This window comes from Delphinapterus leucas, chromosome 12 (assembly GCF_059928025.1).
Source record: "Delphinapterus leucas isolate spDelLeu-1000000601 "Yukka" chromosome 12, BTC_Dleu_Yukka2, whole genome shotgun sequence".
NCBI classification, from domain to species: Eukaryota; Metazoa; Chordata; class Mammalia; order Artiodactyla; family Monodontidae; genus Delphinapterus; species Delphinapterus leucas.
This window is the reverse complement of record NC_143140.1, coordinates 21,409,243-21,436,081: the sequence shown is the minus strand read 5'-3', so window position 1 is coordinate 21,436,081 and position 26,839 is coordinate 21,409,243. Positions and strand designations below refer to the sequence as shown.

The following is a 26,839-nucleotide window of genomic DNA, read 5'->3' as shown; positions in this document are numbered from 1 at the left end:
AATCAATAAAGAAAAGTAAAACTGAATCCCATGACAGTTTGCTTAATAAAGCAAGGTCTCTGTAATGGCCTAAAAAGTTTTAGAACTTAAAGAAATAACTTTTCAGTTACCTGTTAAGTTCATTCAGAGACTAGCCCATTCCCTATTTGCGCCAGAGAAATGGTATGTAAATAACCTCACAGTACCTTCGATTTGGATTTCCCATTTTCTCTTGAGGAAGACATATCTTTGATTGCTTCTGGTGGCATATAATTAACCGTACCAACCTACTTGCCAAATCACAGAAAACACAGAAATCAATGAAAATACTTCATTCTGCTTTAGATTTTTTAAAACACGAATGCCAGATTTTTGGCAACTTGGATAGTTACAGGTTTCAGTTAATATATTTGAGAAACTCTAATAACTGAGAAAAATATTAAGACATAAATTTCTTCACAATTCCAGCAAAATAAATTAGATTCATAATAAAAATAATTGACTCCTTACAGAATGCTGAGCTATTTCTTATGGTGGGCAGCAACCATAAATCTTTCCAGGATAAAATTATATTAATGGCCATAAACTTTGAAGGAATTGATCAGTCGCTCATTTCTGTGCTGGAATAGACCCAGAACACTTTTTTTTTTTTTTTTTTTTAAATTTATTTTTTTTGCGGTAAGCGGGCCTCTCACTGTTGTGGCCTCTCCCGTTGCGGAGCACAGGCTCCGGACGCCCAGGCTCAGCGGCCATGGCTCACGGGCCCAGCCGCTCCGCGGCATGTGGGATCTTCCCGGACCGGGGCACGAACCCGTGTCCCCTGCATCGGCAGGCGGACTCTCAACCACTGCGCCACCAGGGAAGCCCCAGAACACATTTTTAAATAAACCAAACAACCAACCAAAAATCTAGCTTTGTCTCCCTGGGCCCATGTCCAAATAGAGATGAGATGGGTGTCTGCATTATGCAAGATTTTCCACAGCAGGAGTATGCCAACCTTACACTGCATTCATTTTATTCTAAAATGATTCTGCTTTCAAACACAGAATACCTATACTTTAGAGCCTTACCATAGACGATATCGTCAAGCTGATTTACAACTAAATGTTCAGCCATATTTTTGATACAGAAAGAAGCGATTGTCAAATAGAATTGTTTGAAGGGCATGCTGCCCATCTACTCCTAAAAGAATCCAGTTTTACTGCTAGGATTAAGGAAGATCCACGTCAGCAATCTGTATACATGAAACACACTGTCTTGGCTCCAAGCAGGATTATTTTTAGTCATTCTTTGGTTGTCATCACCTCAGTTTTTATGGGGACAAATTTATTAAGATTGCTATTGCATATCCTATTATAAAAATGCAGTGAGTATATTTATTATGGTGTTTCCAATATGAAGGCCCAATTAAGAATTTTTTTTCAAATGTAAGTGATAAGGAAAGCTTTACTTCTCTGGAAGAATGAAATAATTTTACCTCATGGACAATGAAAAACATGAAACTGCAATTCTCTCTTTGGTTGCTACCAGGAAACTGAGACAAAGTTTCAGGTGAATTTTAGATAATGACCAAGATGATTTCCAAGGCAGGTATTACTGCTTCTCTACCTCAGCTATAGGAAAATCATTCAAAATTGCCGGATATATTTCTACTGGATCTTGACTTTCTATACTAAAATTGTCTTAATCATGTTATTAATTTGTTCTTTATAGTTATAATCTGTATAATCTGTTCTTGTAAAAAGGCTTCAAATCCTTTGAAAAATGAAGTAGGGAAAAATAAAATCCTCATTAGCAAAATAATACCTCAAAGGTGAAAAGGAATTGAACTCTACTGTGTGGTAACCAGCCATTCATTACCTGAGAGTCTTTAACAATACTTGTTGTATCTGGTTGCATTTGGTTTGCAATTCCAAAATCAATTAGCTTTAGCATTCCATCAACTATCAGAAAGTTAGCAGGTTTCAGATCACTGTGAACAATACCTTCAAAATAAAAATCCATTATAATATTAGACCATGTTAAACATCCTAAGTACAAAAAAATTTCACAATCTGCTGAGTTGATTCCTTTAATTAGTCAATCAAATTAAATATTCACTTTTAATGTATACTACAAACATACAGCACTTGCTACGTGCCAGGCACTATTTGAAGTTTGTCGCTTGTATTGAATCATCGAACCCTCATACCAATGCTGAGGTTAAGTACTATTATTATCCCCACTTTTAGCTGAGGAAACTAAGGCAGAGTTTAAGCAATCTGTTCAAGGTCACACAGCCTAAGTAACAGTGTCATGAGTTGAACCCAGGCAGTCTGGCTTCAGAGTTTATGCTCTTAACAACCACTGTGATTCACTGCCCACGAGAGAGCACTGTAAATTACACTGCCAGGTGGTAGGACCCTAATGCTCCTGACATATCCATCCCTACAGCCTGATCTTCAACACTGGTGAATTATCTTTTAACTTATAGGACGGGAGACACAAGGAGACGATTTACAATTACCTACATTATCAGTTATTTAAAATAAGGAAAAGGTAAAGGCAAAGAAGCCATAAAAAGAACCAAGGCCAAGTAAGGTGAAAGCCAACCCAGAATGTAGGGCTAACAGTTAAAAAAAAAAAAGTAAAACCAACTCCCATACAAGGTACACAATACAAAACAACTAGGAGAATAAGTGAAAAAAAATCTCAGATTTTTAGGATACCTGAACCCCAGTCTCATATCTGCTATAATCCAAGTATTTGGAGACCCAGGATTATGGACTATGTTAATACTGACAAAGATACATTTCGTATTATGCATGCTTTATGGATGTGGGGATTTGAGTTCATGCACTATATCCTCTCATTAACAGCATTTTTTTTTTTAATTAATTAATTTATTTTTGGCTGTGTTGGGTCTTCGTTGCTGCGCGCGGGCTTTCTCTAGTTGCCGCGAGCAGGGGCTACTCTTTGTTGCGGCGCACGGGCCCTAGAGCGCACGGGTTTTAGTAGTTGCGGCGTGTGGACTCAGTAGTTGTGGCGCACGGGCTCAGTTGTTCCGCAGCATGTGGGATCTTCCCGGACCAGGGCTGGAACCCGTGTCCCCTGCATTGGCAGGCGATTCTCAACCACTGCGCCCCAAGGGAAGTCCCTGTTAACAGCATTTTAAAGAAATGGTTTTGTCCCTTCATCTTTATTAAACTTCCAAATATTTAGTTTATCTAGCCTAAAGGTGCCAATAACCAATACCTTAAAATTATAGGTGTATTTCTCTAAGATAGCACTACTAATGAATACTTTAATTTTACATACGAAGAGATTTTAAAATACCATGTTGATGAATCGTGTGAACTGCCTCCAACATATTTTTCCAGTAACTCTTGCGTTCCCACGGATTGATGGATTTTTTCTTTTTAAGCCAAGTATTAAGATCAATATTTCCACATTCCATTACCATGTAGATGTACTGATCTGTGATTTCACTGCCATTAAAAACAAACAAAAACAACAAAACAATAAATGGTTAGGTTATACTACTAAGATTTACAAAGTATTTATCTTAAGAATTAGAGCCAAAAAGTCTTCTTTTTAAGTTAAAAAAAAAAATTCTTACTAATCATAAAGTCGGATGATTTTATCACTGTGTTGTTGTAGTTTATTCAGATAAGCAATTTCATTCCGGTAACTATCAATTGTTTGGCTATCTGCTTCTTCTAAGTTCACATACTTTATAGCATGTATCTGTTTCTTTCCATTCAACACCTGAAATACCTATAGAGTAGAACAAATGAAAAAGGTTAGAATACACTATTTACATACTGCCACAATATTTCTACATTAATAGATAAAATCTTAGATTAAGGATTATTGATGTGAATAATTTAAAATGTCTGGGCTTATTTTGAGTATAGAAGGAAAAAAAGCATGTTAGGAGAGTAACAGTACATTCTCAACTACCTATGACAATGGGCATAGGTAGTTGCCCTATCTACGTATAAGAAAGGTAATTTAAATTTCATATACATTCATAACACTCTGTTAGATGTTGTAACCAGAAAAAGACATTAAAAAATGCTAAGGATGGGCTTCCCTGGTGGCACAGTGGTTGAGAGTCCACCTGCCGATGCAGGGGACACGGGTTCGTGCCCCGGTCCGGGAAGATCCCACGTGCCACGGAGCGGCTGGGCCCCTGAGCCATGGCCGCTGAGCCTGTGTGTTCAGAGCCTGTGCTCCACAATGGGAGAGGCCACAACAGTGAGAGGCCCACTTACCGCAAAAAAAAAAAAATGCTAAGGAAGACTAAGGGCTGTAATGAAGATAATTCATTGCACAGATGGTGTTTATTCCATTGTGCCTGGAGTTGACAATTTCATTCATGTGGTCGAGAATATTTTAAAATAGGTACTAATTGTAAGCTATCAGTATACTCGGCTGTAAAAAGTAGATCAGGTCCAATTTTCAAAATCAAGTTGACAGGAACAAGATGTTCCTGTCAGCATATTGAGGTCCAGGTCAAATTGCTGTGGCTATAATGACAGTCAACTTCTAAGCAATATTGATAAGGTAGATAGTACATTTCGAAAACACTGCTAATGTGTCTAACTTTCAGCAAACGTGCAACAGGGATGGGGCTTCTAAAATGCAAGAATTCAGATACAAAATGCTAGTGTAAGCAAGAAAAATTACATTCATTTATCTCCTTGCACCCACTGAAGTAAAACATCATTTATTTAAAAGCCATTAACCATGACTATCCAGCAGATACTGGCAAGAAGTGAGAAAAGAGCCAAAGCGTAGATGAGGTTCATGCATTTCAAGTGCAGTGTTAAGCAGAGTCTGTCAGGTACAGCTGAGTTACCTGCATTTTAAATACAAAACTCTAACAACTAGTTTTACTTGCACAGAAAGCAAATTAGAGGAGGGGGGGCATAAAACAGTGATAGGGCAAGAAGCGGCAGAAAGTAGCAAGGAAGAAAAGTAATTTTAAAACAGCAGAAAGCCATTTTGTGTGAGGTAAACAGCCTTATAGTGTCAGAGTTAGAATCTGTCAGTTTCATGGAAAGTTAATGAAAGAACTAGAAAGGTTAGTGTTTTGAACATTCCCACTAGCCCCATGAATTTTCTAAATGCTCTTAATAGGGTATAAGTTGGTCACTGTCTAAACTCTAGCATAGACAGCATAAAGGATGTTAGTTTCATAAAGCATGTTACCCTCTTTTCCCTGAGGCGTGATGATTTTGTCAACGCCGTCATAATAATTAAATAATTCAATCGCACTAAGAAAATGTGGGTCAGTCATAGCTTTATCACTTGGCCCTTGACTTAAGTAAGCTTACATTTTCATTATCCTCCAAGGAAAAAATGTTTAAAACACTGTTAAGATTATTGTACGTCTTCTGAAAACAGCTACTAAATAAATAAATATGTTGGTAAAAATCAATTCCATCGTCCTTTTATTCCCATGCCTAAAATGTAAGGCAAGGAAGAGAACAAAGGAAATGTACACAGAAATTAATATTATTGAACAAGTGCTAAACACGGTAATGTATACACCTTATTTATAGTAAGTTAACAAGACATCTTAAGCAAGTCTAGTTATTGTCAGCTGGCTTAAAAAATTATAATAAAACTTAAAATGAACCAAACAGGCTGTGTTTCATGTATCATCCTTAACAACTTAAGAGTAGCAAAACAGCTGAGGAGGGCTTTTCATTCAACAAACACTTCAGTGTTTGCTATTTTTCCAGCCACTGTTATAGATAACGGAGCAAACATTGGTGAGCAAATCAGACAAACATCCCTATGCTGATGGAACTCACATTCAAGTGCAAGGGGACACAAACAACAAAACCAAATAAGTCAATTACAGAGCATATTAGCAGATGAGCTACAGAGAAAAATAAAGCAGGAGAGGGGAACGGAGCTTGCTGGCAACTGGAAGGTAGGAGTTGGGGTTGTAGAGCATGGTCAAGGAAGCACTGATTGAGAAGACACTAGAGCAAAGATGTGAGGGTATCGAGGAAAATCGACTCTTATGCTAAAATAGGCCAGGAGAGCAAGGACTGAGTCAGCGAGACTAGTTAGAGGGCGACTGTAACAGTTCAGGTGAAAAGATGAAGCTACTTTGGCCGAAGGGGTAATAGTGGAGGTGGTGAGGAACAGTCAGATTGTGGACAGACTTTGAGGTAGAACCAGTAAGGCTGATGATTGGCTGGGTGAATGTCGAGAGAAAGTGCAGTCAGTGACGACCCCAGGCTGCTTGGTCCAGCAACTGGAAGGATGAAGCTGCCATTTACTGAAATGGGAAAGACTATGAAGCAGCAGTTAGGCTTGGGACGTACTAAGTTTTAAGTATCTATAGACACCCAAGAAGAGATGCTGAGCAGTCAAATTGGATACGTAAGCCTGGAATTCAAAGGAGAAGTCTGAGCTGGAAATACAGATTTGGGAATTGTCAGCATGTACATGGTACATGAAACCACGAGACTGGATGAGAACACCAAGGGAGTGAGTGAGTTTAGAGAGAGAAGAAAACAGGCCAAGAACTGAGCTCAGGGGCTCTGCACCATTCAGATCAGGGATATGAGGAGGACAGAGAAGGAACGGTCGCTGGCCAGGAGGAACACTGAAAGAGGCCGAGTGGGAAAAAAAACTTCAGTGAGGAAAGAAAAATCAACTGTGCCACTTGCTAGGTAACCCACAATCAAGGCTAACAATTAGTTTTGGCAAAAACGTGGAGGTCATTAGTGATTTTGATAACAATTGTTTGGTGAATAATGAAGGTAAAAGTAAAAATCTGATTTAAGTGGATTTAAGTGAACAAAATGAGAAGAATTGAAGATAGGAAGTTTAGACAACTCTTTTGAGATCCCTTCCAGCCAGAGAATTAGAACCATATACATTTAGAACCCAGATAAATTTAGGAAATGATCTACTCCAAATCTAGAAATTGATGTGCTGCTAAATTCTGTTTCTGAAAAGAAAAACTCAGAACAAAACAAAACCCATTAATCAAATACCTTGCTGAATCATCCTAGGCATAGCAGTTATTCACATCACAGTCTGACTCACTTTTAGAAAGACTCTGGTGATGATACGAAGCTGTCATTTGCCACCCCCAAGTCAATGTTAATGTTATTTAGAGAAGAAATATGGAATCATAGGACATTGGAGGGAAGAGCAGGGAACTGAAATTAAGAGGTGGGTCTAAAGAAATATGCCATTTGTTGAGGGGAGGGGATGGGGGGAAGGGATGGGAGAAGGGGATGAGAAGGAATTTTTGGCTCAAGGGAAATACAGGCCCCTAGAAGTTAAGAAAAAAGGCCTCAAAAGGTAAAAAGACAAAGAGAGGGAAGTTTAAAATATTTTTACCCGTTCCTTAAATATTCAGGACACCTACCTTACTTGAACCTCCACTTCCTAGCTGCTTCAGGATGGAATACATTCTTCCGTTAACTGAAATGCATTCATTTGCTGAAGAGGATACTGAAATCTAAACCATTAAAATAGACAAGGATTCAAATGTTCAGAGAACATGCCTGAGAAACCAGCTTGCATTTAGCACAGTGAAATGCTTCCAATTCTGAAATTATCTGAACTCTTAATTAGATGGCACAATGGTTCAATACTTTAAAGAAGCAATTTACATACTTCAGTCAAAAAAATAAACTTACTAAATTAATATATAGGCAAAGTTCCAAAGTCTCCCCTTCCAACTTGCCTTTACTTCTTAACATAATACATAAATAGAAAATTTAAGGGGGAAAAAAACCCTCTTAATGTCCAACACACAAACTCACAAGCTATCGCTTTTCATCTTTCTTACCTGTTCTTTTTTCTTACACAAACCTTTTTACTTACATACTTACGTATATAAACACACAACTTTATCTATATATTTTTTTCTCCTGGGGCATTACATTATAAAGGAAGCAGCATGCTAAGGTGCTAAGAGTTCCAGAGTCAATCAGACAGATGCAGATTTTAGTGATGCCCCCTTTATGCTGGGTGATATTCAACAAGCTGCTTATTTTGAACTTGAGCATCTTCCTCAGCAAACTCTCAACCGATGTACTATATACAACACGCCTCCCCTCTCTTCCCTGATGCTAGACCATCTGTGGACCTATAAACGCTCTGAACAGATGGAGTGTGTGAGGACTTACTCTGAGCGGACAAGGAAGCTGGAGACACAGAGAGTGCCTGATTAGCTGATTAACCAAGTTGAAACCAGGTCTGAATAAACCTCAATTCAACTAAGTCCTGCTTTACAGCCCAAATGGTAGAATCTTTCTCACGTGCTCTCCTTCTACATAACATAAAAGATAAGCCTTCTCATAATTCAAAAACAGTCATGTATGTACCCCAATGTTCGCTGCAGCTCTATTCACAATAGCCAGGACATGGAAGCAACCTAAGTGCCCATCGACAGATGAATGGATAAAGAAAATGTGGCACATATATACAATGGAATATTACTCAGCCATAAAAAGAAATGAAATTGAGTTATTTGTAGTGAGGTGGATGGTCCTAGAGTCTGTCATACAGAGTGAAGAAAGTCAGAAAGAGAAAAACAAATACCGTATGCTAACACATATATATGGAATCTAAAAAAAAAAAAATGGTTCTGATGAACCATTTTAGGACAGGAATAAAGACGCAGACATAGAGAATGGACCTGAGGACACGGGGAGAGGGAAGGGTAAGCTGGGACGAAGTGAGAGAGTGGCATGGACATATATACACTACCGAACGTAAAATAGATAGCTAGTGGGAAGCAGCCGCAGAGCACAGGGAGATCAGCTTGGTGCTTTGTGACCACCTAGAGGGGTGGGATAGGGAGGGTGGAAGGGAGGCACAAGAGGGAGGGGATATGGAGATATATGTATACATATAGCTGATTCACTGTGTTATACAGCGGAAACTAACACAACATTGTAAAGCAATTATACTCCAATAAAGGTGTTAAGAAAATAAAAAATAAAAGATACGGTTTCTAATTTCTTTAATCTAGGGCTGAACACTGTTGAGTCATGAAGTATGTTTTCTGTAAGAAAGTGTTAGGCTTTGAAACATGTACCCATTATTTGTCATTGAGTTGTAACTTCATCACAAGTCTTCACTGCTCCCTCCCCTCTCTTGCTTTTGGAGCTTCCTCTCCTACTTAAACTGAAAATTTCTGAGAGGAAAGGAAGCCCTTCAATAGCCTTTCCCCCTAGCTGCTGAAAGTTATTAGATAAAGTAATTCTGACCTATTTCGGATTCAATGCCGATGTGACATTCAGTTTCCTACACCGGACATCCCGCAAGGCGCTTAGTCTAAGGTCACTTCACTTCCCTTCTCCAACCTGTGCCACGGCTTCCTATCTATCCCTCTTGGGGCAAAACTTAAAGGGCCCAGCAGAACCCTCAGGGTCACCCCTGCCCCTTGGGGAGCTCTAGCCACACTCTGGCCTCCTTTAGTTTCCTCCCGGCACTGGCCTCTTCTAGAAGGCTCCTCGACCCTTCACTCGGTCATGTCTGCTTGGCTTTCAGAGTTCAGCTCAAAACAGGCTGAACTACTACTACATGACTAGTAGCTCAATGAATGCTTTTTGAATGAACGTGTGGGCAAACCTGGTCAACCTGCTCTGTCTCCTTTATAGTTATTATACTGCTGAGTCAATCCTCAAAGCACTATTACCTCTTTCCACAGTTAGTATACTCTACTGTTGGCTAAATTTTTTATTCCATTATTTTGAAAATTATGGTAAAATTTACATAGCACAAAATGTAACATCTTAACCATTTTTAAGTATACTCTTCAGTGGGGCTGAGTACGTTCACACTGTTGTGCAGCCATTACCACCATCTGCCTCCAGGGCTTCTCATCACCTCATACTGAAAAAGCCCTGCACCCTTCAAACAGTAACTCCCCATTCCTCTCTCCCTCTAGCCCCTGGTACCCATTGTTCTACTTTCCGTCGTCTAGTTTTTTAATCTCTTGATTTGTTTAGTTAATCACTTGTGGTTTATTTGGGGGTTTTTTTGCTGTTTTATTTAAACAATTGCTGCTAAATTTTGTTATTTACTAAGCACCAGGCTCTGAAGTAAGAACTACGTATATATTAACTAATTCAATCTTCACAATCATCCTACGGGGTAGATAGGTTTATTACCCCCATTTTAAAGATGATGAAATGAGCACAAGAGTTTATTTAACTTGTAAAAGGTCACATAGCTGGTAAGTAGTGAGACCGAGAGTCAAGGACAGGCAGTCTCCCTTCAAAGCCTATTCTTTCTACCAATATTAAGCTGTTTTTCAGATAGTTATTAGAAACAAATTTTAGTATTGATGTCGAGAGAGTCTCTAAATAATTTTTTTCCCAGATGGCAATACCTTACCAGCAAAAAATTTTTTACCTTGTCAATACTTTATAATAACTACTTTATAATATATTCTAGTAGTATCTCATATTGCTATTCTGATATTCTTAAAAATTTACTTGTATATTAAACAGCCAGTGAAATGAAGCTGCTTACTAACAGCTGGTTTACATTGTTAAACAGAATAAAAAATAGCCTAGATTACAGAAGAAATTTTATCTAGCTACTCAAACTAGATACTTCGGACTAGTTAGTGAAAAAAGCTTCATTAGCTTCTTCAATAACTAACCTCTCAAAGTCATAAGGCACCTTTATGAGAATAGCAGAAAAGAGTTTTGCCTAATGGGACTAAGAATGGACAAGTCTTTAACACCATTCTTAAAAACTAGATCCTGCAAAAATAAAACCTTTGAAACTGATCATACCTTAACATGTATCATTACAAATAAAGCTTATCAAACCTGCAAATTTTGAAGTGGAGTAACGGGTATTTGCTGCTGTTGCTGCTGGAAATAGGGAAGGTGGCTATACGGTGTTGACAACTGACAAGCAGGTGGAAAGTCGTTCTTTACAACTGGAGTCCTGAAACTGGGAAAGGTATTTTTCAAAATTTAAAACATTAAAGCTTTGAAAACAAGATTCTGACTCAGATTTTGCATGGTGGATATACATTTAAATGTGTTACATCAAACAGAATCCAAATGAGTTTTCCTAGTACATCTCAATTATTTATCCTAGAGACACCATCACCAGAAATTTCATTTTGGGGGAGTTCTTTCTGAAAGTAATTTTTTTGTCCCCAGACAAGAAATCCTTATTAAAATAAATAAGATGTCATTTAAAATACAGAGTTGGGGTTATTTTATAAAATTTAGCCAAGGCAAATCTCAGCCTATGGCTGATCACAGATTTTATGAGTGCTTCTTAACAATAACGTTCTACACAGCCTCCTGGAAGTATGTGAAAGCCAATTACATCAGAGGAGTTTGGCCTTTGAGCATAAAGCAGCTCAGCTCACGTTCATGCTTTGCTTGTCTTGTCCACTGTTGTATTCTCAACACCAAGAATGGTGCTTGGCACAAAGGAATTCTACAAGTATTTGTTGACAATAAATAGTTTCACAAGAAATAACTATATGCCTTGTTTAGTTAGCGGTCATTCTTTAAAATATTCTAAGTATAATAAAATTAGGTAATATATAGCAAAATTGTATTAAGTAGGAAAGAGACTCGGTTATAAAACCCCAAGGCCAGTTCTAATTAAGATCAAAGATTACATTATGAAAATGAAAAGCAAAAGGCATCATGGACTTCCGTTATCCTCTAAGACATTAAAAATATAGCCCCTAGTTATAGGATATGCCACATCCCTTTCTTTCTTTTCTTAGAAATGCCATTGATTTGCCTTTCAATATCCCTTGTGTTTCCTGTCAATCAACACCGACCAACTTCTTCACTCATCCCTCACTGCCCGCCGCTCCGGTCTTGAACACCACCAGAACTATATGAGCTGCACCACCAGCAGAGACCAGCACACTCCAGTTAACACCTCCTTTGCTATGTAATGTATCCACACTTTACTCGCTCTAAGAATGCTAACCTTTAAAATCTCCCTCTCAATTACAGAGAGTTATCCGTGTGGCAATGCGTGATTATCAAGAAGTTTTGCATACTTAGAGTATTTAAAGGTACTGCCTATAGGTAAGTATAAAAAGTATAGAGTATATGTAGTAGGTACAGATTACAATATGACAGAGACTTTCATTACAATCCTTAAAAATATATCGTAGCCACCTTCCCCTCCCCTTTTACAGATGAAAAAACTGATGCTGAGAAAAATAATATGAATTTGGAAAGTCTTTAAAGTAAAAGAGCGGGATCCACCTCTAGATCTGTTTGGCCCCGAAGCCCATGCGATTTCTATTGTACCAAGCAAAGAACCAAAAGTAATTACCAGCTCATATAATCATCCAAGACACTGTTGCTGGGTGTCTTACAAATAGATTTTGGGTCAATCCATTTAGGTGTTGATATCGGTGGCGACTGCTTTGAAACCGAAAGGGCAGGTTGCTCAAAACTGGTTTGTTTCTGCTAGACCAAAATAAAAAACATCACGATTTCGGGTTTTTAAATTAGTCACCTGTTCAACAGTTTCACAAACATAACTTCTAAAAGAAAATTAACATATGAAATACAAAAGCATGCTAAAATAGGTAGACGTATGTGTTCCAGACTTTCAATAACTTTTTAGTACAGCTCTTTTACTCTAAATTTTGAAGCCTGTTATATTTTCCTGAAAGGGACTACAAGCAGAGGGAAGGGACACAGCATTGTTTAACAAAACAGGATCTAATATCCTCTCCCATTAGGGCTACTATCACTAGCATTGAACTTTTATAATCTAAGTAAGTACTCTGTGCTTCAGAAAACTAGTCTTTAATCAGTAAGATCATTCCCTACTTTTATGTTTGGAGGGAAAATAACCAAATACTAATTATTTAGCAAACTTTGAAATGGCAAATACCTATCTAGTGTTCTTCTTTCTCCCTTGTAAAAGACATAGAGCTTGTAGAATTTATCTCATACAAATCCCAAAGCAATAATGAACATCCTCTACAGTAGAGATTGGCTGAATCTGGCCTGCTGCTTGTTTTTGCAAATAAACTTTTATTGGAACACAGCAATGTCTATTTGCCTACGTCTTGTCTGTGGCTGTTTTCATGAGATAATGACAGAGTTCAAGAGTTGCAGCAGTGACCATCTGGCCTGCAAAGCTTACTAAGCTTTTGCAGAAAAAGCTTGCCAACTCCTGCAAACCACATTTTGCTTGAACGCTATTAGTGAGCGCTCACTACCTCTACTTCAATTTGGGGACAGCTTTAGCTGTTAGCAAGTATTCACAGATATTTAGGTTAAATCAGCTTCTATATTATAATTTCAACCCACTGGGTCCACATTATGCTCTGGAGATCCACAGTGGATAAATCTATACTGTTTTCTGCATTTCAATCCTTTGAGTTTTTGAAGATAGCTAGCATGGCCACTGTATCTCTTTTCCTGGGTAAATTTTCCACTTCCTTTAAGACTTCCTCATATATATATCTGGATTAGTGGTCAGGATGGTATTAAGAATCTGTGATAGTAAGATTATTAAGCAAGGAAAGTGGAAAGGTTGTACTCATAGACCGGGATGTTTGCACTTGAGATTTTGGAGATCAGAATTGAGAATATAGGAATGGGTAGCTAAGGTGACATTAAGAAAACGGGCATGAGGGAGGAAGAAGTTATGAATCTGGAGGCCAGGTGTAGGACTAACGATACATAGGGGTAAGAAGCTAACAAAAAGTGATGATAGATGTTGGGTTGAAGTTGAAAGAAGTGATCCAGAACCTAATATTTTCAAAGAATGATGGGGAGTCACTAGGATGTTCAGAGATGATGGCAACGAGCAAGACAGGAGAGCATATCCAGAAGGCAGGCGCCTCAAAAGGACAGGGTTTTGGCAAGAGAAGAAGTGGTCTGGACATAGCTTCGGGGAGCTTGTAGGTAAGTGAGATGGGAGACAAAAACAGCCTCTACTTGAGGGCTGCTGGAGAATTAGCAACCTCAAGAAACTGCCTAGTTTTTTCTTCTTTACCTAAGGGTACAATTCAGTGGTTTTTCATATACTCACAAGAGTAGGCAATCATCCCCACTCTTTAATTACAGCGCGCTTTCATCATCCTGAGAAGAAGCTCTGTATTAGCAGTCACTCGCATTCCCCACTCCTCCTGCGCTCTGGCGACCACTAATTTACTTCCTGTCTCTATGGATTTGCCTGTTCTAGACATTTCTTATAAAAGGGATCACAAAATATATGGCCTTTTGTGTCAGGTTTCCATCATTTAGCATGTTTTCAAGGTTCATCCATGCTATAGCATTTATCAGTACTTCATTACTTTTATTATTGAATAAAAAAATGAAACAATAAAATCAGAGTAACACATTTGCTTATTGATTCACCAGGTGATAGATATTTGGGTTATTTCTACTTTTTTACAATTATGAATAATGCTGCCATGAACATTCATGTACGAGTTTTTGTGTGGATATATATTTTCAATTCTCTTGAGTATATACCTAGCAGTAGAATTGCTGGATCATACGGTAACTGTATGTAACCTTTTGAGGAACTACCATACCATTTTCTTTTTAATTCAGGGCATTCTAATTTCAAATTAAGCACAATTAGTAATTATGATAGGTGCTTTACTTTTTAATATCTTCCCCCCAAAATTCTTAGGAATTAAATATGTTATAATGAGCACTATAATTGATACGATCATAAAAAAATGCATGAATAAACATAAAATAACTAAGCGAACAAAGCAATTTTTATGAATAGCGAAACAATGCAAGTTGGTGGTTAATGAAGCAGCATATAGATACAAACCTGGAGGGCAACTAGCAGGCAGAGGAAAACTAGACCTCACGTGCAACCAGGAGTAAAAGGCAGAAAATTACTAGTAGGAAATCTCTTTTAAGAAGGCACATTTAGATTTTTTTCTTAAGTGTAAATTTTCTCAACTAGCACCTCATAACAACTCTGGTAAGGTGATCACTATTTATTTAGGTCTCAGAATGGTCCTCTTCTGCCTTGACCCAAGAAGAAGCAGTGGAGGTAAGTTATACTGCTATGCCATACCATTTCAAGTGACTGCACCATTCTACGTTCTCACCAGCAGTGTATGAGGGTTCATTTATCCACATCTTCATCAACACTTATTACTGGCTCTTTTTAGTTACAGCCACCTTGGTGCGTGTGAAATGGTGTCTCACTGCAGTTTTGATTTGCATTTCCCTAATGACAGATAAATAGTTTTAAGTCCCTTTACCATTCTACCGGTTTACAAGTTTTAAAAAGAAAAAAAGAGGAGATGCTGTTTGTCCAAGGTTCAACCTGTCAGGATTCTTCTCATCTAACATTTGTTACCTACTCCATTACTTAGATCAACAGTTCTCAAAGAGTGATCTAGAAATAGCAGAAAGAGAGGGGTTCCCAAGATCTTTTCCTGGAGTCTGAGAGGTTAAAACTATTTTCATGATACTAGGACATTATTTGCCTTTTTCACTTTCATTCTTTCATGAATGTAAACTAGAGTTTTCCCAAGGCTAGAAGGCATGTGATAGTGAAATAGATTGAATGCAAAAGTGGATACAAGAAATCCAGTCTTCTGTTAAGCCAACCATTATAGAAATTGTAAAAATTGCAAAACAATATCACTCTCTTCACTGTAATTATTTTGTTTTGAAAAATACTTATTTTTCAGAAGGAACATAGCTCAACATAATAAATCCATGTATGACAAGCCCACAGCGGACATCATACTCAACGGTGAAAGCTTTTCTCTAAAATCAGGAACAAGACAAGGATGCCCACTCTTCACACTGTTACTTAACATGGTATTGGAAGTCCTAGCCACAGGAGTTAGACAAGAAACAGAAATAAAAGGTATCCAAATTGAAAAGGAAGAGGTAAAACTGTTACTATTTGCAGACATGATATTATATACAGAAAGCCCTAAAGACTCCACCAAAAACACCTGTTAGAAACAATCCCATTAAAAACAATAAAATACCTAGGAACAAATTTAACCAAGTAAGTGAAACACTTGTATACTGAAAACTATAAGACACCAATGAAAGAAACTGAAGACACAAATAAATGGAAAGATATTCTGTGTTCATGGATTGGAAGAATATTGTTAAAATGACCATAACTACCCAAAGCAATCTACAGATTCAATGCAATCCCTATCAAAATTCCAATGGCATTTCTCACAGAAATAGAACAACCCTAAAATTCACATGGAACCACAAAAGATCATGAATAGACAAAGCAACCTTGAGAAAGAAGAACAAAGCTGGAGGCATCACGCTCTCTGATTTCAAACCACATCACAAAGCTATAGTATTCAAGACAGTATGACACTGTCATAAAAACAGACACACAGATCAATGGTGTTGGGAAAACTGGACAGCCACATGCAAAAGAATGAAACTGGACTACTTTCTCATACCATACACAAAAATTAACTCAAAATGAATTAAAGACCTGAATATAAGACCTTAAAATATAAAAATTCTAGAAGAAAACATAGGTGGTAAGCTCCTTAACACAGGTCTTGGCAATGAATTTTTAGATCTGACACCTAAAGTAAAGACAAAAGCAAAAATAAACAAGTAGGACTACATCAAACTAAAAAGCTTCTGCACAGCAAAGGAAACCATCAACAGAATGAAAAGACAATCCATGGAATGGGAAAAAATATTTGCAAACCACATATCCAATAAGAGGTTAATATCCAAAATACACAAGGAGGGGCTTCCTTGGTAGCACAGTGGTTAAGAATCCGCCTGCCAATGCAGGGCACATGGGTTCGACCCCTGGCCCAGGAAGATCCCACATGCCATGGAACAACTAAGCCCATGCGTCACAACTACTGAGCCGCACTCTAGAGCCTGTGTGCTACAACTACTGAGGCCCATGCGCCTAGAGCCCATGCTCCGCGACAAGAGAAGCCACCGCAATGAGAAGCCCACGCACAGCAACAAAGAGTAGCCCCTGCTCACCGCAAACTAGAGAAAAGCCTGTGCACAGCAACAAAGACCCAACACAGCCAAAAAAAAAAAAAACCACAGGGAACTCATTACAACTCAATACCAAAAATCAAATAACCAACTTATAAATGGACACTGGAGGTGATTAGATATTTTTCCATAGAAGACATACAGATAAATAGCCAACAGATATATGAAAAGATGCTCAACATTAGGGAAATGCAAATCAAAATCACAATGAGATATCACCTCACACCTGTCAGAGTGCCTATTATCAAAAAGAGAAGAAATAAGAAGTGTTGACAAGGATGTGGAGAAAATGGAAGTCTTGTGCAGTGTTGGTGAAAATGTAAATAGAACTACCATATGACCTAGCAATTCTACTTCTGGGTATTTATCCAAAGAAAAGGAAAACACTAACTTGGAAAGATATCTGTACCCTCATGTTCATAGCATCATTATTTACAATAGCCAAGAAATGGAAACAACCTAAATATCCATTGATGGCCGAATGGACAAAGAAAATGCAATACATAAATACAACGGAATATTATTCAGCCATAAAAAGGTATGAAATCTTGCCATTTGTGACAACACCAATGGACCCTGAGGGCATTATACTAAGTGAAATAGCTAGAGAAAAACGAATACTGCATAGTATCACTTACATGTAAAATCTTACATGGGGAAAAAAAAAAAACCAACAACAACAAAACACCAAGCTCACAGATAGTTTGGTGCTTGCTGGGGGTGGGGATGGGTGGGTGGGAGCAGGGCTGGGTGAAGAGGATCAAAAGGTACAAACTTCCAGTTACAAGATAAATAAATCATGGGGATGTAATGAAAAACGTGGTGACAATAGTTAATAATACTGAATTGCATATTTGCAAGTTGCTAAGAGAGTAGACCTTAAAAATTCTCATCACAAGAAAAAAAATTTGTAGCTATGTATGGTAACGAATATTAACTAGACTTATTGTGGTGATCATTTTGCAATAGAGTTGATCTTTGAACAACTGGGAGATTAGGGGCACCAACCTCCCATGAAGTCAAAAATCCACATATAAGTTTACAGTTGGCGCTATGTATCCACAGCTCCACATTCTCGGAATCAACCAACCAAATACCATGTAGTACTATAGTACATATTTATTGAAAAAAATCCATGCATAAGTGGACACACACAGTTCTAACCCATGTTGTACAAGGGTCAACTGTATATACAAATATACAAATATCGAATCATTATGTTGTACACCTAAAACTAATATAATGTTGTATATCAATTATATCTCAATAAAACAAAATACTTATTTTTAAGTGTATCTACATTCACATGTAAAAAATTTATTCTTGTTATTTTTAATAAATTAGTAAATATTTTTTAAATGTATTGGCTTTACTTTCTAATATAGCAAATACAGATAAACATAGCCTACGTAAACCAAAGCTCTTTTTTTCCCCATTTTTGGCCACGTCGTGCAGCTTGTGGGATCTTAGTTCCCCGACCAGGGATTGAACCTGGGCCCTTGGCAGTGAAAGTACGGACTCCTAACAACTGGATTGCCAGGGAATTCCCCCAAAGCTCTTTAGGAACCTCGATAATTAAGAGTATAAAAGAAGGCACCAAGACCAAAATATTTGAGAACTGCTGAGTTAGAATACAACTGAAAAGTAATAATGACAAGAGTATGGCCATGGACTACATACAGGTATGGCTCTCTACCAGATCCTTGCTTCTGAAATGGAGCCCAGCCAGTGGGAATGACCATTCAACCTATTATGAATTCATATTATCTAGTCTATATTCTCCTATTTTATCCATGAGGACGACAATAGGAAATTGTCAAATGCTTGGTACAGCGTTGCACTGGTTCAGCCATCTGCATACTGTTTTCTGTAAAAGGTAAGACGGTAAACATTTTCAGCTTTGCAGGCCAGGTGGTCTCCACTGCGGTTGCTCAGCTCTGCTGCTACAGCTCAAAAGCAAGCACAGGCGGTAAGTAAATAAACGGGTATGGCTGTGTTTCAATAAAATGTTGTTCACAGACAGGCTGGGAACTAGATTTGGCTCCTAGGCTGTAGTTTGCTGACCCCTGCCCCAGTCTACCAGCATCCAAAAACACTATTGAAAACAGAAAAGAATTCAGCTTGACGTATATTCTTACTAAACTAAACCTTTATTACTGATCATTGTTTTGTGAATTAAAAGCAAAAAAACAAAAAACCACACACTTGGGCAAACCGCTCCACTAAATATGGTACACAAGAATTTAATAAAAGAAGAAAACATTTAACATGATCATCACATTATGAACAATAGCAATGCTACACTTGAAAAGGAAAGTATCAACTTTTGAGATTACCTCTGAAATGTGCCACTGATTTGAAGATGCAGCAGGATTCTGGTTTACACATTCTGACTTTCTCTTAGATGGCCATTGTTTCTGGTTACTTTCTGGAACCTTTGGCTCTTGATGTTCTTTAGTTTCTGAAATTGTATTTGTTGCTATTGTCATTAAAAGGCAAGAATATTTGATAATAACAAAATAAACCTAAATGATAGAACATGTTAAAAAACTGTATTAGCATTTTGCTCTTAAAAAACAAAGAAACTAAAAACTTTAAGCCAGCTGCTGACAATTTGCTTTTAGCAAGTTAATTTTTCAAAGCTGCAACAGCCATCTTCCTAGGTTGTTACCTAGAGCTTTACCAAAGACCATTCTGAATTTAAATGCTTCTGGTCTTTACCAGAAAACAAGGAAATAAATAAGTAAAAATTTAAAAACATGTATGTCTTACTAATAAAGAGAAGCTAGTTCACCACTTTTCACAGACCTCTAGCTTTTTAACAAAATTTTTACCTTAAACTAGCCTGTAATTTACTTTCTTAAGCGTCTGAATAAAAGAGCCTCAACAATAACATTGACTATTTTATGAATGTCAATATTCTGTCCCTATCATAACAGATGCAAAAATTCTAAACAAAATATTTGCAACTGATATACAAAATATATAATAAATTATGACCAAGTTGTGTTTATTCCTAAATGCAAAGTTGCTTAACACTTGAAAGTTAATTCAATTTGCCATAATAATAGAGGAGAATAGTCTGTGGTCAACTCCAAAAATGCGGAAAAGGCATTTCATAAAATTCAATACCCAGTCACAAAAAAACTTTTAGTCTAGGTATAAAGCAAAACTCACTCTGTTTTGATATTTGATAAAGAATAGCTGTAAGACTCTAAGGCAATTATCATGTGAGGGTAAAATAATGAAAGTGGCTCTCTAAAATAAGGAGTGAACAAAAACGCCACCTATCATTCCTTCTATTCACCATTATGCTAGAGGTTATAAGTGCAATACAGCAAAGAAAAGAAAGTTAAAGGACTGGAAGGCAAAAAATGTTATATTATTTTCAAACAACATGAAAGAATTTATAGGAAAATATTAGAATTATTCAGTAACTTTAGCAATGTCACTGTAAATATGATAAATAGCCAAAAATCAGTTGTATTTTTACATACCAGCAACAAAGTAGAGGATAAGTATTTTTTTTAAAAAAGACCCCATTCATTATCATATCAAAAAAAAATCAGATCTCTAAGTACATCTCTAGCAAAAGATAAGCAAAATCTCTACACAGAAAAGTATTTCTTCAATAATCTTTTAAAGATTACTTAAATGAATGAAGGGATATGCCAGGTTAGTGGACTAGAAAATTCATCTGTTAAGATGTCAACCTGTCCCACTAGATCTCAATCAAAATCCCATTAAAAAAAAAAAAAATGGGGCTTCCCTGGTGGTGCAGTGGTTGAGAGTCCGCCTGCCGATGCAGGGGACACGGGTTCGTGCCCCGGTCCGGGAAGATCCCAAATGCCGCGGAGCGGCTGGGCCCGTGAGCCATGGCCGCTGAGCCTGCGCGTCCGGAGCCTGTGCTCCGCAGCGGGAGAGGCCACAACAGTGAGAGGCCCGCGTACCGGGAAAAAAAAAAAAAAAAAAAAGGAAATCTGACAGATTCTAATATTTATATGGCAATCCAAAAGGCTTAGAATAACTAAAATAGCTTTGACAAAGAACAAAGGTGGAATTTACACTGACAGATATGAAGACTTAACTGCAGTAATTATGTCAGTATTAGCACAAAGACACAAAGGACTATGGAACAGAGAAGAATTCAAGACCAGACATCAAACACAGACTCATCTAATTTATAACAAATCACTGAGGGGAAAAAGGGTCTTTTCAATAAATGCTGCTGGATCTACTGGATATCCACATGGGGAGAAAAAAATGAATCCAGACACTTGATCTTAGCTATACACAAATATTAAATTCAAGTAGAATATAACTCTAAATGTGAAACGTAAAATGATGTCTTCTGCAATATATGGAAAGGGCTTCTTCCCTGGTGGCTCAGCGGTTAGGAATCCGCCTGCTCAACGCAGGGGACATGGGTTCGAGCCCTGGTCCGGGAAGATCACACATGCCACGGAGCAACTAAGCCCGTGTGCCTCAACTACTGAGCCTGTACTCTAGAGCCCACGAGCCACAACTATGCAGCCCGTGCGCCACAATACTAAAGCCCGCACGCCTAGAGCCCAAACTCTGCAACAAGAGAAGCCACCGCAATGAGAAGCCCGCGCACTGCAACGGAGAGCAGCCCCCACTCGCCGCAACTAGAGAAAGCCCGCCTGCTGCAACGAAGACCCAACGCAGCCAAAAATAAATAAATAAATTTATAAAAAAATAAATTAAATAAAATATATGAAAATATCTTTATGATCTTGGAGGAGGAAAAGATTTGTTTAAAGTCACAGAATACACTCACCACAAAGGAAAAGACTGATAAATTAAAATGCATGATAATTAACAATTTCATCAAGTCTTCACCACATAATAGGAGAAGTTACTTGTAAAATATATACCCAACAAAGGAGCTGTATCTAGACCATATTAATGTCTCCTAACATCAATGCGAGAAAGAAAGGAAACCCAATGGAAAAACTGGGGAGGCTTGAACAAGTACTTCACAAGAGGATACCCATATGGCCGATAAACACAAAAAAGCCTTCAGCATCATTAGACATCAGGGAAATGCGAATTAAAACCACAGCGAGAGATCACTTAGCAGAATCAGAATGTTTGACATTAAAAACCAACAATAAAAACTCTTGGGAAGAATGTGGAGCAAGAGTAACATAAGTGCTGGTGAAACACAACACTTTGGAAAACCGTCCAGCACTATCGATGAGCCGAATATATACAACATCCTGTGACCCCACAGCCCCACTCGGAATACACTTGACGGAAATGTGTGTGAAAGAAATGAAAGCATTAAATTAGGTGCCAGGTCAGTATTATAAACAAGAATTTTTGGTAAAGATGATTTTTCAATCGTATCAGTTTGTAATAGGTGCCATGAAAATATAGAATATGAGTTTCCCCCAATTACTAGCAAGAGGAATCTATAGTCGGCCCTCCGTATCCGCAGGTTCCACAGGGCTGACTATACCACATCAATTTACAGAAGGGACTTGAGCAACCGAGGATTTGGGCAGCTGAGGGGGATCCTGGAAACAATGCCCTGCGGATGCGAAGGGACGCTGATGTTCCCAATCAAAATAATGGCCACCCAGTTTGCAGGGACGGAGGGCTTTCCTGTGACATAGGATTTTCCGGGGTAAAACCAGAAAAGTCCCAGTGTTCCTCTTCAGTCCAATCAAAAGAAAAAATTACACCCAATCTGGCAAACTTTGTTTGGACAATGGTCATCCAACTCATGACCCCATTCAAAAATCTGATGGTACTCTGACATCTAAACAAATAAAAAATTTAAGCCTGACATTCTAAGTCTAACTAGTCTTATCTCCCATTTCTATACTACCTGTGTTACAGTTTTCAGTATAATTGACCATCTTTGTTCCTAGAATATTTTATTCTTTTGCTTATGTTACTCCCTCCATCTGAAATACTCTTATCACTGCCATTTCTTCCTATTTAAATGCTAACAATGCTTCACGTTTCTTCTCCTCCACAAACTATTTCCTTATTTCCCCTAAACCAAATTAGTTCCTCAGATTTCTCCTTGCACTGAATCCTCATAGCATTTTATTGATGTGGTTCTCATGATACTCTATATTCTACCCAGCATTATATTTATCAGCAGATGTCCCACACTGCTTGGCAATCTCCTTGGGACCCTGTCTCATTCATGTATATATCCTTAGAACATGCACCATAGTACTCATATATTGGAAAAGCAAATGTTTGACAAAAGAGGAAAGGGAGAATTATCATAGAAATACAGCCTCTGCGTCCTTTCCAGAAAGTATTTATCAGGCCAACTGAGAACAATAACTCCGTGCCACGGTATTTTCCCTCCAACCTTCCTTTAATGCACCTTTTAGACAAATAAACTTTCTTTGCTATAGAACTGAATACTTTTCATACAATCTATAAAATTTAACTGAAATACAAGATAAAGGGACACAGTCATAGTCTTACATGGCAATTGTTAGGTGGCTGGTCAACTTTCACAAGTACAAAGTGATTCTCTTAATTAAAGAAGTAGTCTGTTTTGTCACTCTTACCTTCTAATTTTGTTAGAAGGCTTGATTCACTTTTATTCTTCAGGGTTACTGAATCAGTAATAAGTTCAGAACTCTTCTCATCTGACATCAGAGGTTCCGTGGAACGAATATTTTTAACAGACTACATAAAAAGAATAAGATTTGATTTGATTTTATATAAAGTCTCATCAACAGAAGTAGTACTAATCTGTCTTAGTGTTCAGTATACTGAAGTCTCGCCTATATGAAAAGACTGCTAGGAAGATTATTATACTTGCACGTGGACTCACAAACTGCCAGGAAGATAACTTCTTGAATTACTGAGCAGAGCAACGGGAATGGCCACAACCATCAAACTGGCCAATTTACTTTCAATAGACATATTAATCAAATGATAAAATTTAGTCACTTAAAAAGAGAAGTTGGAAAATTTGAATCTAACATAAAACACACTTCATTATTTTGTTACTGTGATCATATTTTATCACCAAAAATAACAGCACTGGTCAAAATTAAGATTTGCATAAGTCTAAGACAGTATTATTCTAAATCCAGAAAATAAACTTTTGACACAACTATGCACTATTCTCTAAGATAGCTGTAAACCAGTTAAACTCATTATTTAAAAGCAAAGACCATGAAAGAGAGAGATGAATTACAAGGAATCGAAAATCAGAAAGACCTACATTGCGATGCCAGGGGTTTAACTCAACTATAGTAACAATAGTGTAACCCCTAAAAATCAGTGCACCAGGGATTAAAGCTGTTTCCTGTCTTTGAAGTTCACACATCTGCCATATCAGGACGCCAGGACTATCTAAGCCCTCACCTCTGCCCCATCACAAAGCCACTCCCTCATTTTTGTCTAAGATGCCCTGCCAGGTCATATGATTAAACACACCAAGAAACAAAAGCCGGGGGGCATGGCTCGCCCCGCTATTCCCAAATCCAGGCCAACTAACCTGCTAAAACACTATATAATAATTGCTAATTCAGAGTTACCCCAGAAGATCACTGATCATTGCCCTACCACCTCAACTGAGGAGAAACAGTTTAGGACTTATGTGCTACTTCCCGTCAGTGGTCCGACATATCTTGGGGCTTCAGGAGCACTGCTGGAGATACATAAATCATGGACTCCTTTCCCGGAAAAAGCTCCATGGACCCTGGGTCAGGAACCCTTGCTTCATGGAAAGATTTAAAAATGGACATACCGTTAAATGTCTCAAGTCACTGGAATCATTTCCACTTGATTTAGATCCAGAAACGACTGTATCTCGGCATTCTGATCCAGAGATCTGTCTGTTACCCATGAAACAAAACAATTGTAATGTTTAACCTGAAATCAATCATGTCAACGAATTATTTTTTCAATTTTAAAGTTGACTTTTAAACAATATGTACACCTTTTAATTGGGAAAATCACTTGGAAAGATTTTTTTAAATAAATGTATGTATGTATGTATGTATGTATTTTTGGCTGTGTTGGGTCTTCGTTGCTGCGTGCAGACTTTCTCTAGTTGCGGCGAGCGGGGACTACCCTTCGTTGTGGTGCGTGGGCTTCTCATTGCGGTGGCTTCTCTCTGTTGCAGAGCATGGGCTCTAGGCATGCAGTCTTCAGTAGTTGTGGCACACGGGCTCAGTAGCTGTGGCACACGGGCTTAGTTGCTCCGCGGCATGTGGGATCTTCCCGGACCAGGGCTCAAACCCGTGTCCCCTGCACTGGCGGGAGGATTCTTAACCACTGCGCCATCAGGGAAGTCCCCTGGAAAGATATTTTTAAAAATAACAAGATTCCAGTATAAACGTGACTAAAGTGCTGGGCAGTGATAAAAGTGAGAGAGATGAGTAGTAAGTAGGTGATTGCCTACCCTGTTATGTAATAAGTAACAGCTGGAGTCAAGGTATGAATGTGGGAAAGGACAAGGGAACAGCAGTATGTAGATCAAACTACACTTCAGGTTGCAAATAGCTTAAGGATAAGAACTAGGGTGTAGGCCCTCCTGTGGGAGACTGCCTAGCTCACAATCTATCAAAACAAGCACCAAGAAAATGGCTGGTTTGTTTATTTTTTTGAGTGGGAGAAAATCTCCTAAGCTAGCACTTGAAATGGAGATGACAAGAAAATAGTCATAAGATTTTGGAGCTTAACCTTGACATCCAAAATGCTCTTTAATATCAATGTTCAGTCAAGCCCTAAGTATAATAAGAATTTAAGTATAGAAGAAACCAGCTAAAAACAAACGGTTATATTTCTAAAGTTTACTTGCAAAATGATTTTCTAGCATCCAAGGAGCCTTTCCCATTAGAAATAATGTAATGAATAGCGGTTATAGTTAAAAATAGAGTAGAAAAATGAGGTCCCTTAGCTAAGCTGGAATATGAGATTCTCAGTTTTCAAGTTGAAGGAAGGAGAACACATTAGATGTGGTGAACAATACTTCATCTCTACCTACCCTGCCCCACTTCTTGAAGCCCTAGGCTCAGAAGCAAATGAGTGGGGACTTCCCTGGTGGGCCAGCGGTTAAGACTCCCTCCCAATGCAAGGGTTCAATCCCTGGTCAGGGAACTAAGATCCCACATACTGTAACTAAGCCTGCACGCCACAACTACTGAGCCCATGCGCTGCAACTAGGGAAGCCTGCATGCCGCAATGAAGACCCAGCGCAGCCAAAATAGATAAATTAAAAAAAAAAAAAAAAAAGAAGGGCTATGCTGACTGTAAAGTGAGGTGCACATGTAAAAACAAAAAGGAGCAAATGAATGAATTAATCATCCCTCCCACTGATAGCTGCCCCTTTCCTTGCACTAGCTGCAAAAGAAATTGTTCCCAGACCTCCCTTCACCCCTATGGAGACTTCCATACCCACTAAAAAGAGTCTTACCAGAGAGGCTACCATAAGGGAGAAATGTTCAAACATCAGGAGTTTTTACCCCAGGGCTGTTTGCATAGTCTTTTTAAGCTTCGTGTTGACTTAATCTTTTTTCCTCTGTGTTTCCTAATTCTTTAATAGTTCTTTTAATGAATATTTTAATGAGTGCAAAAGCAAAATAAAGTCTTATCTCCCACTCATTCCTCATACTAAATAAAAATGTAATCATAATTACTTTCACATAGTAAAAGACTTTAAGATCATTCTGCCATCAATCTTCAAGTTTTGAAACCAAATTAAAAAATTAAAACTCAAACATACCTTTTAGTAAAAGGTGGTGCAACTGAAGCATCTGTCTTCTCATGGTAATCCGGGCTACTTAGAAGGTTAACTGGGACTCTTCCGAACGGGCATGACTAAAAATGTTTTGAAAGATTAAGTAACTAACTAGGAAATAAGTATAGAC

General features: G+C 38.1%; 1 protein-coding gene across 4 annotated transcripts in view; it reads right to left on the bottom strand.

Annotated features, from left to right (window-relative positions):
* TTK (TTK protein kinase) overlaps nucleotides 1–26,839 on the bottom strand; it is a 46,030-nt gene that overhangs the window by 10,000 nt on the left and 9,191 nt on the right. For 2 of the 4 annotated variants that reach the window (XM_022590330.2, XM_089921761.1), the window contains exons 8-18: nucleotides 26,695–26,789; nucleotides 24,715–24,802; nucleotides 23,522–23,642; nucleotides 19,295–19,419; nucleotides 12,283–12,419; nucleotides 10,791–10,917; nucleotides 7,364–7,456; nucleotides 3,578–3,735; nucleotides 3,295–3,446; nucleotides 1,840–1,964; nucleotides 186–266 (exon numbers count right to left, since the gene is read on the bottom strand). In XM_022590330.2, the coding sequence (XP_022446038.2) occupies nucleotides 186–266; nucleotides 1,840–1,964; nucleotides 3,295–3,446; nucleotides 3,578–3,735; nucleotides 7,364–7,456; nucleotides 10,791–10,917; nucleotides 12,283–12,419; nucleotides 19,295–19,419; nucleotides 23,522–23,642; nucleotides 24,715–24,802; nucleotides 26,695–26,789 (1,302 nt within the window). The remainder of the gene's footprint in view (nucleotides 1–185; nucleotides 267–1,839; nucleotides 1,965–3,294; nucleotides 3,447–3,577; nucleotides 3,736–7,363; nucleotides 7,457–10,790; nucleotides 10,918–12,282; nucleotides 12,420–19,294; nucleotides 19,420–23,521; nucleotides 23,643–24,714; nucleotides 24,803–26,694; nucleotides 26,790–26,839) is intronic. The other 2 variants (XM_022590331.2, XM_089921762.1) reach the window with 2 other exon arrangements.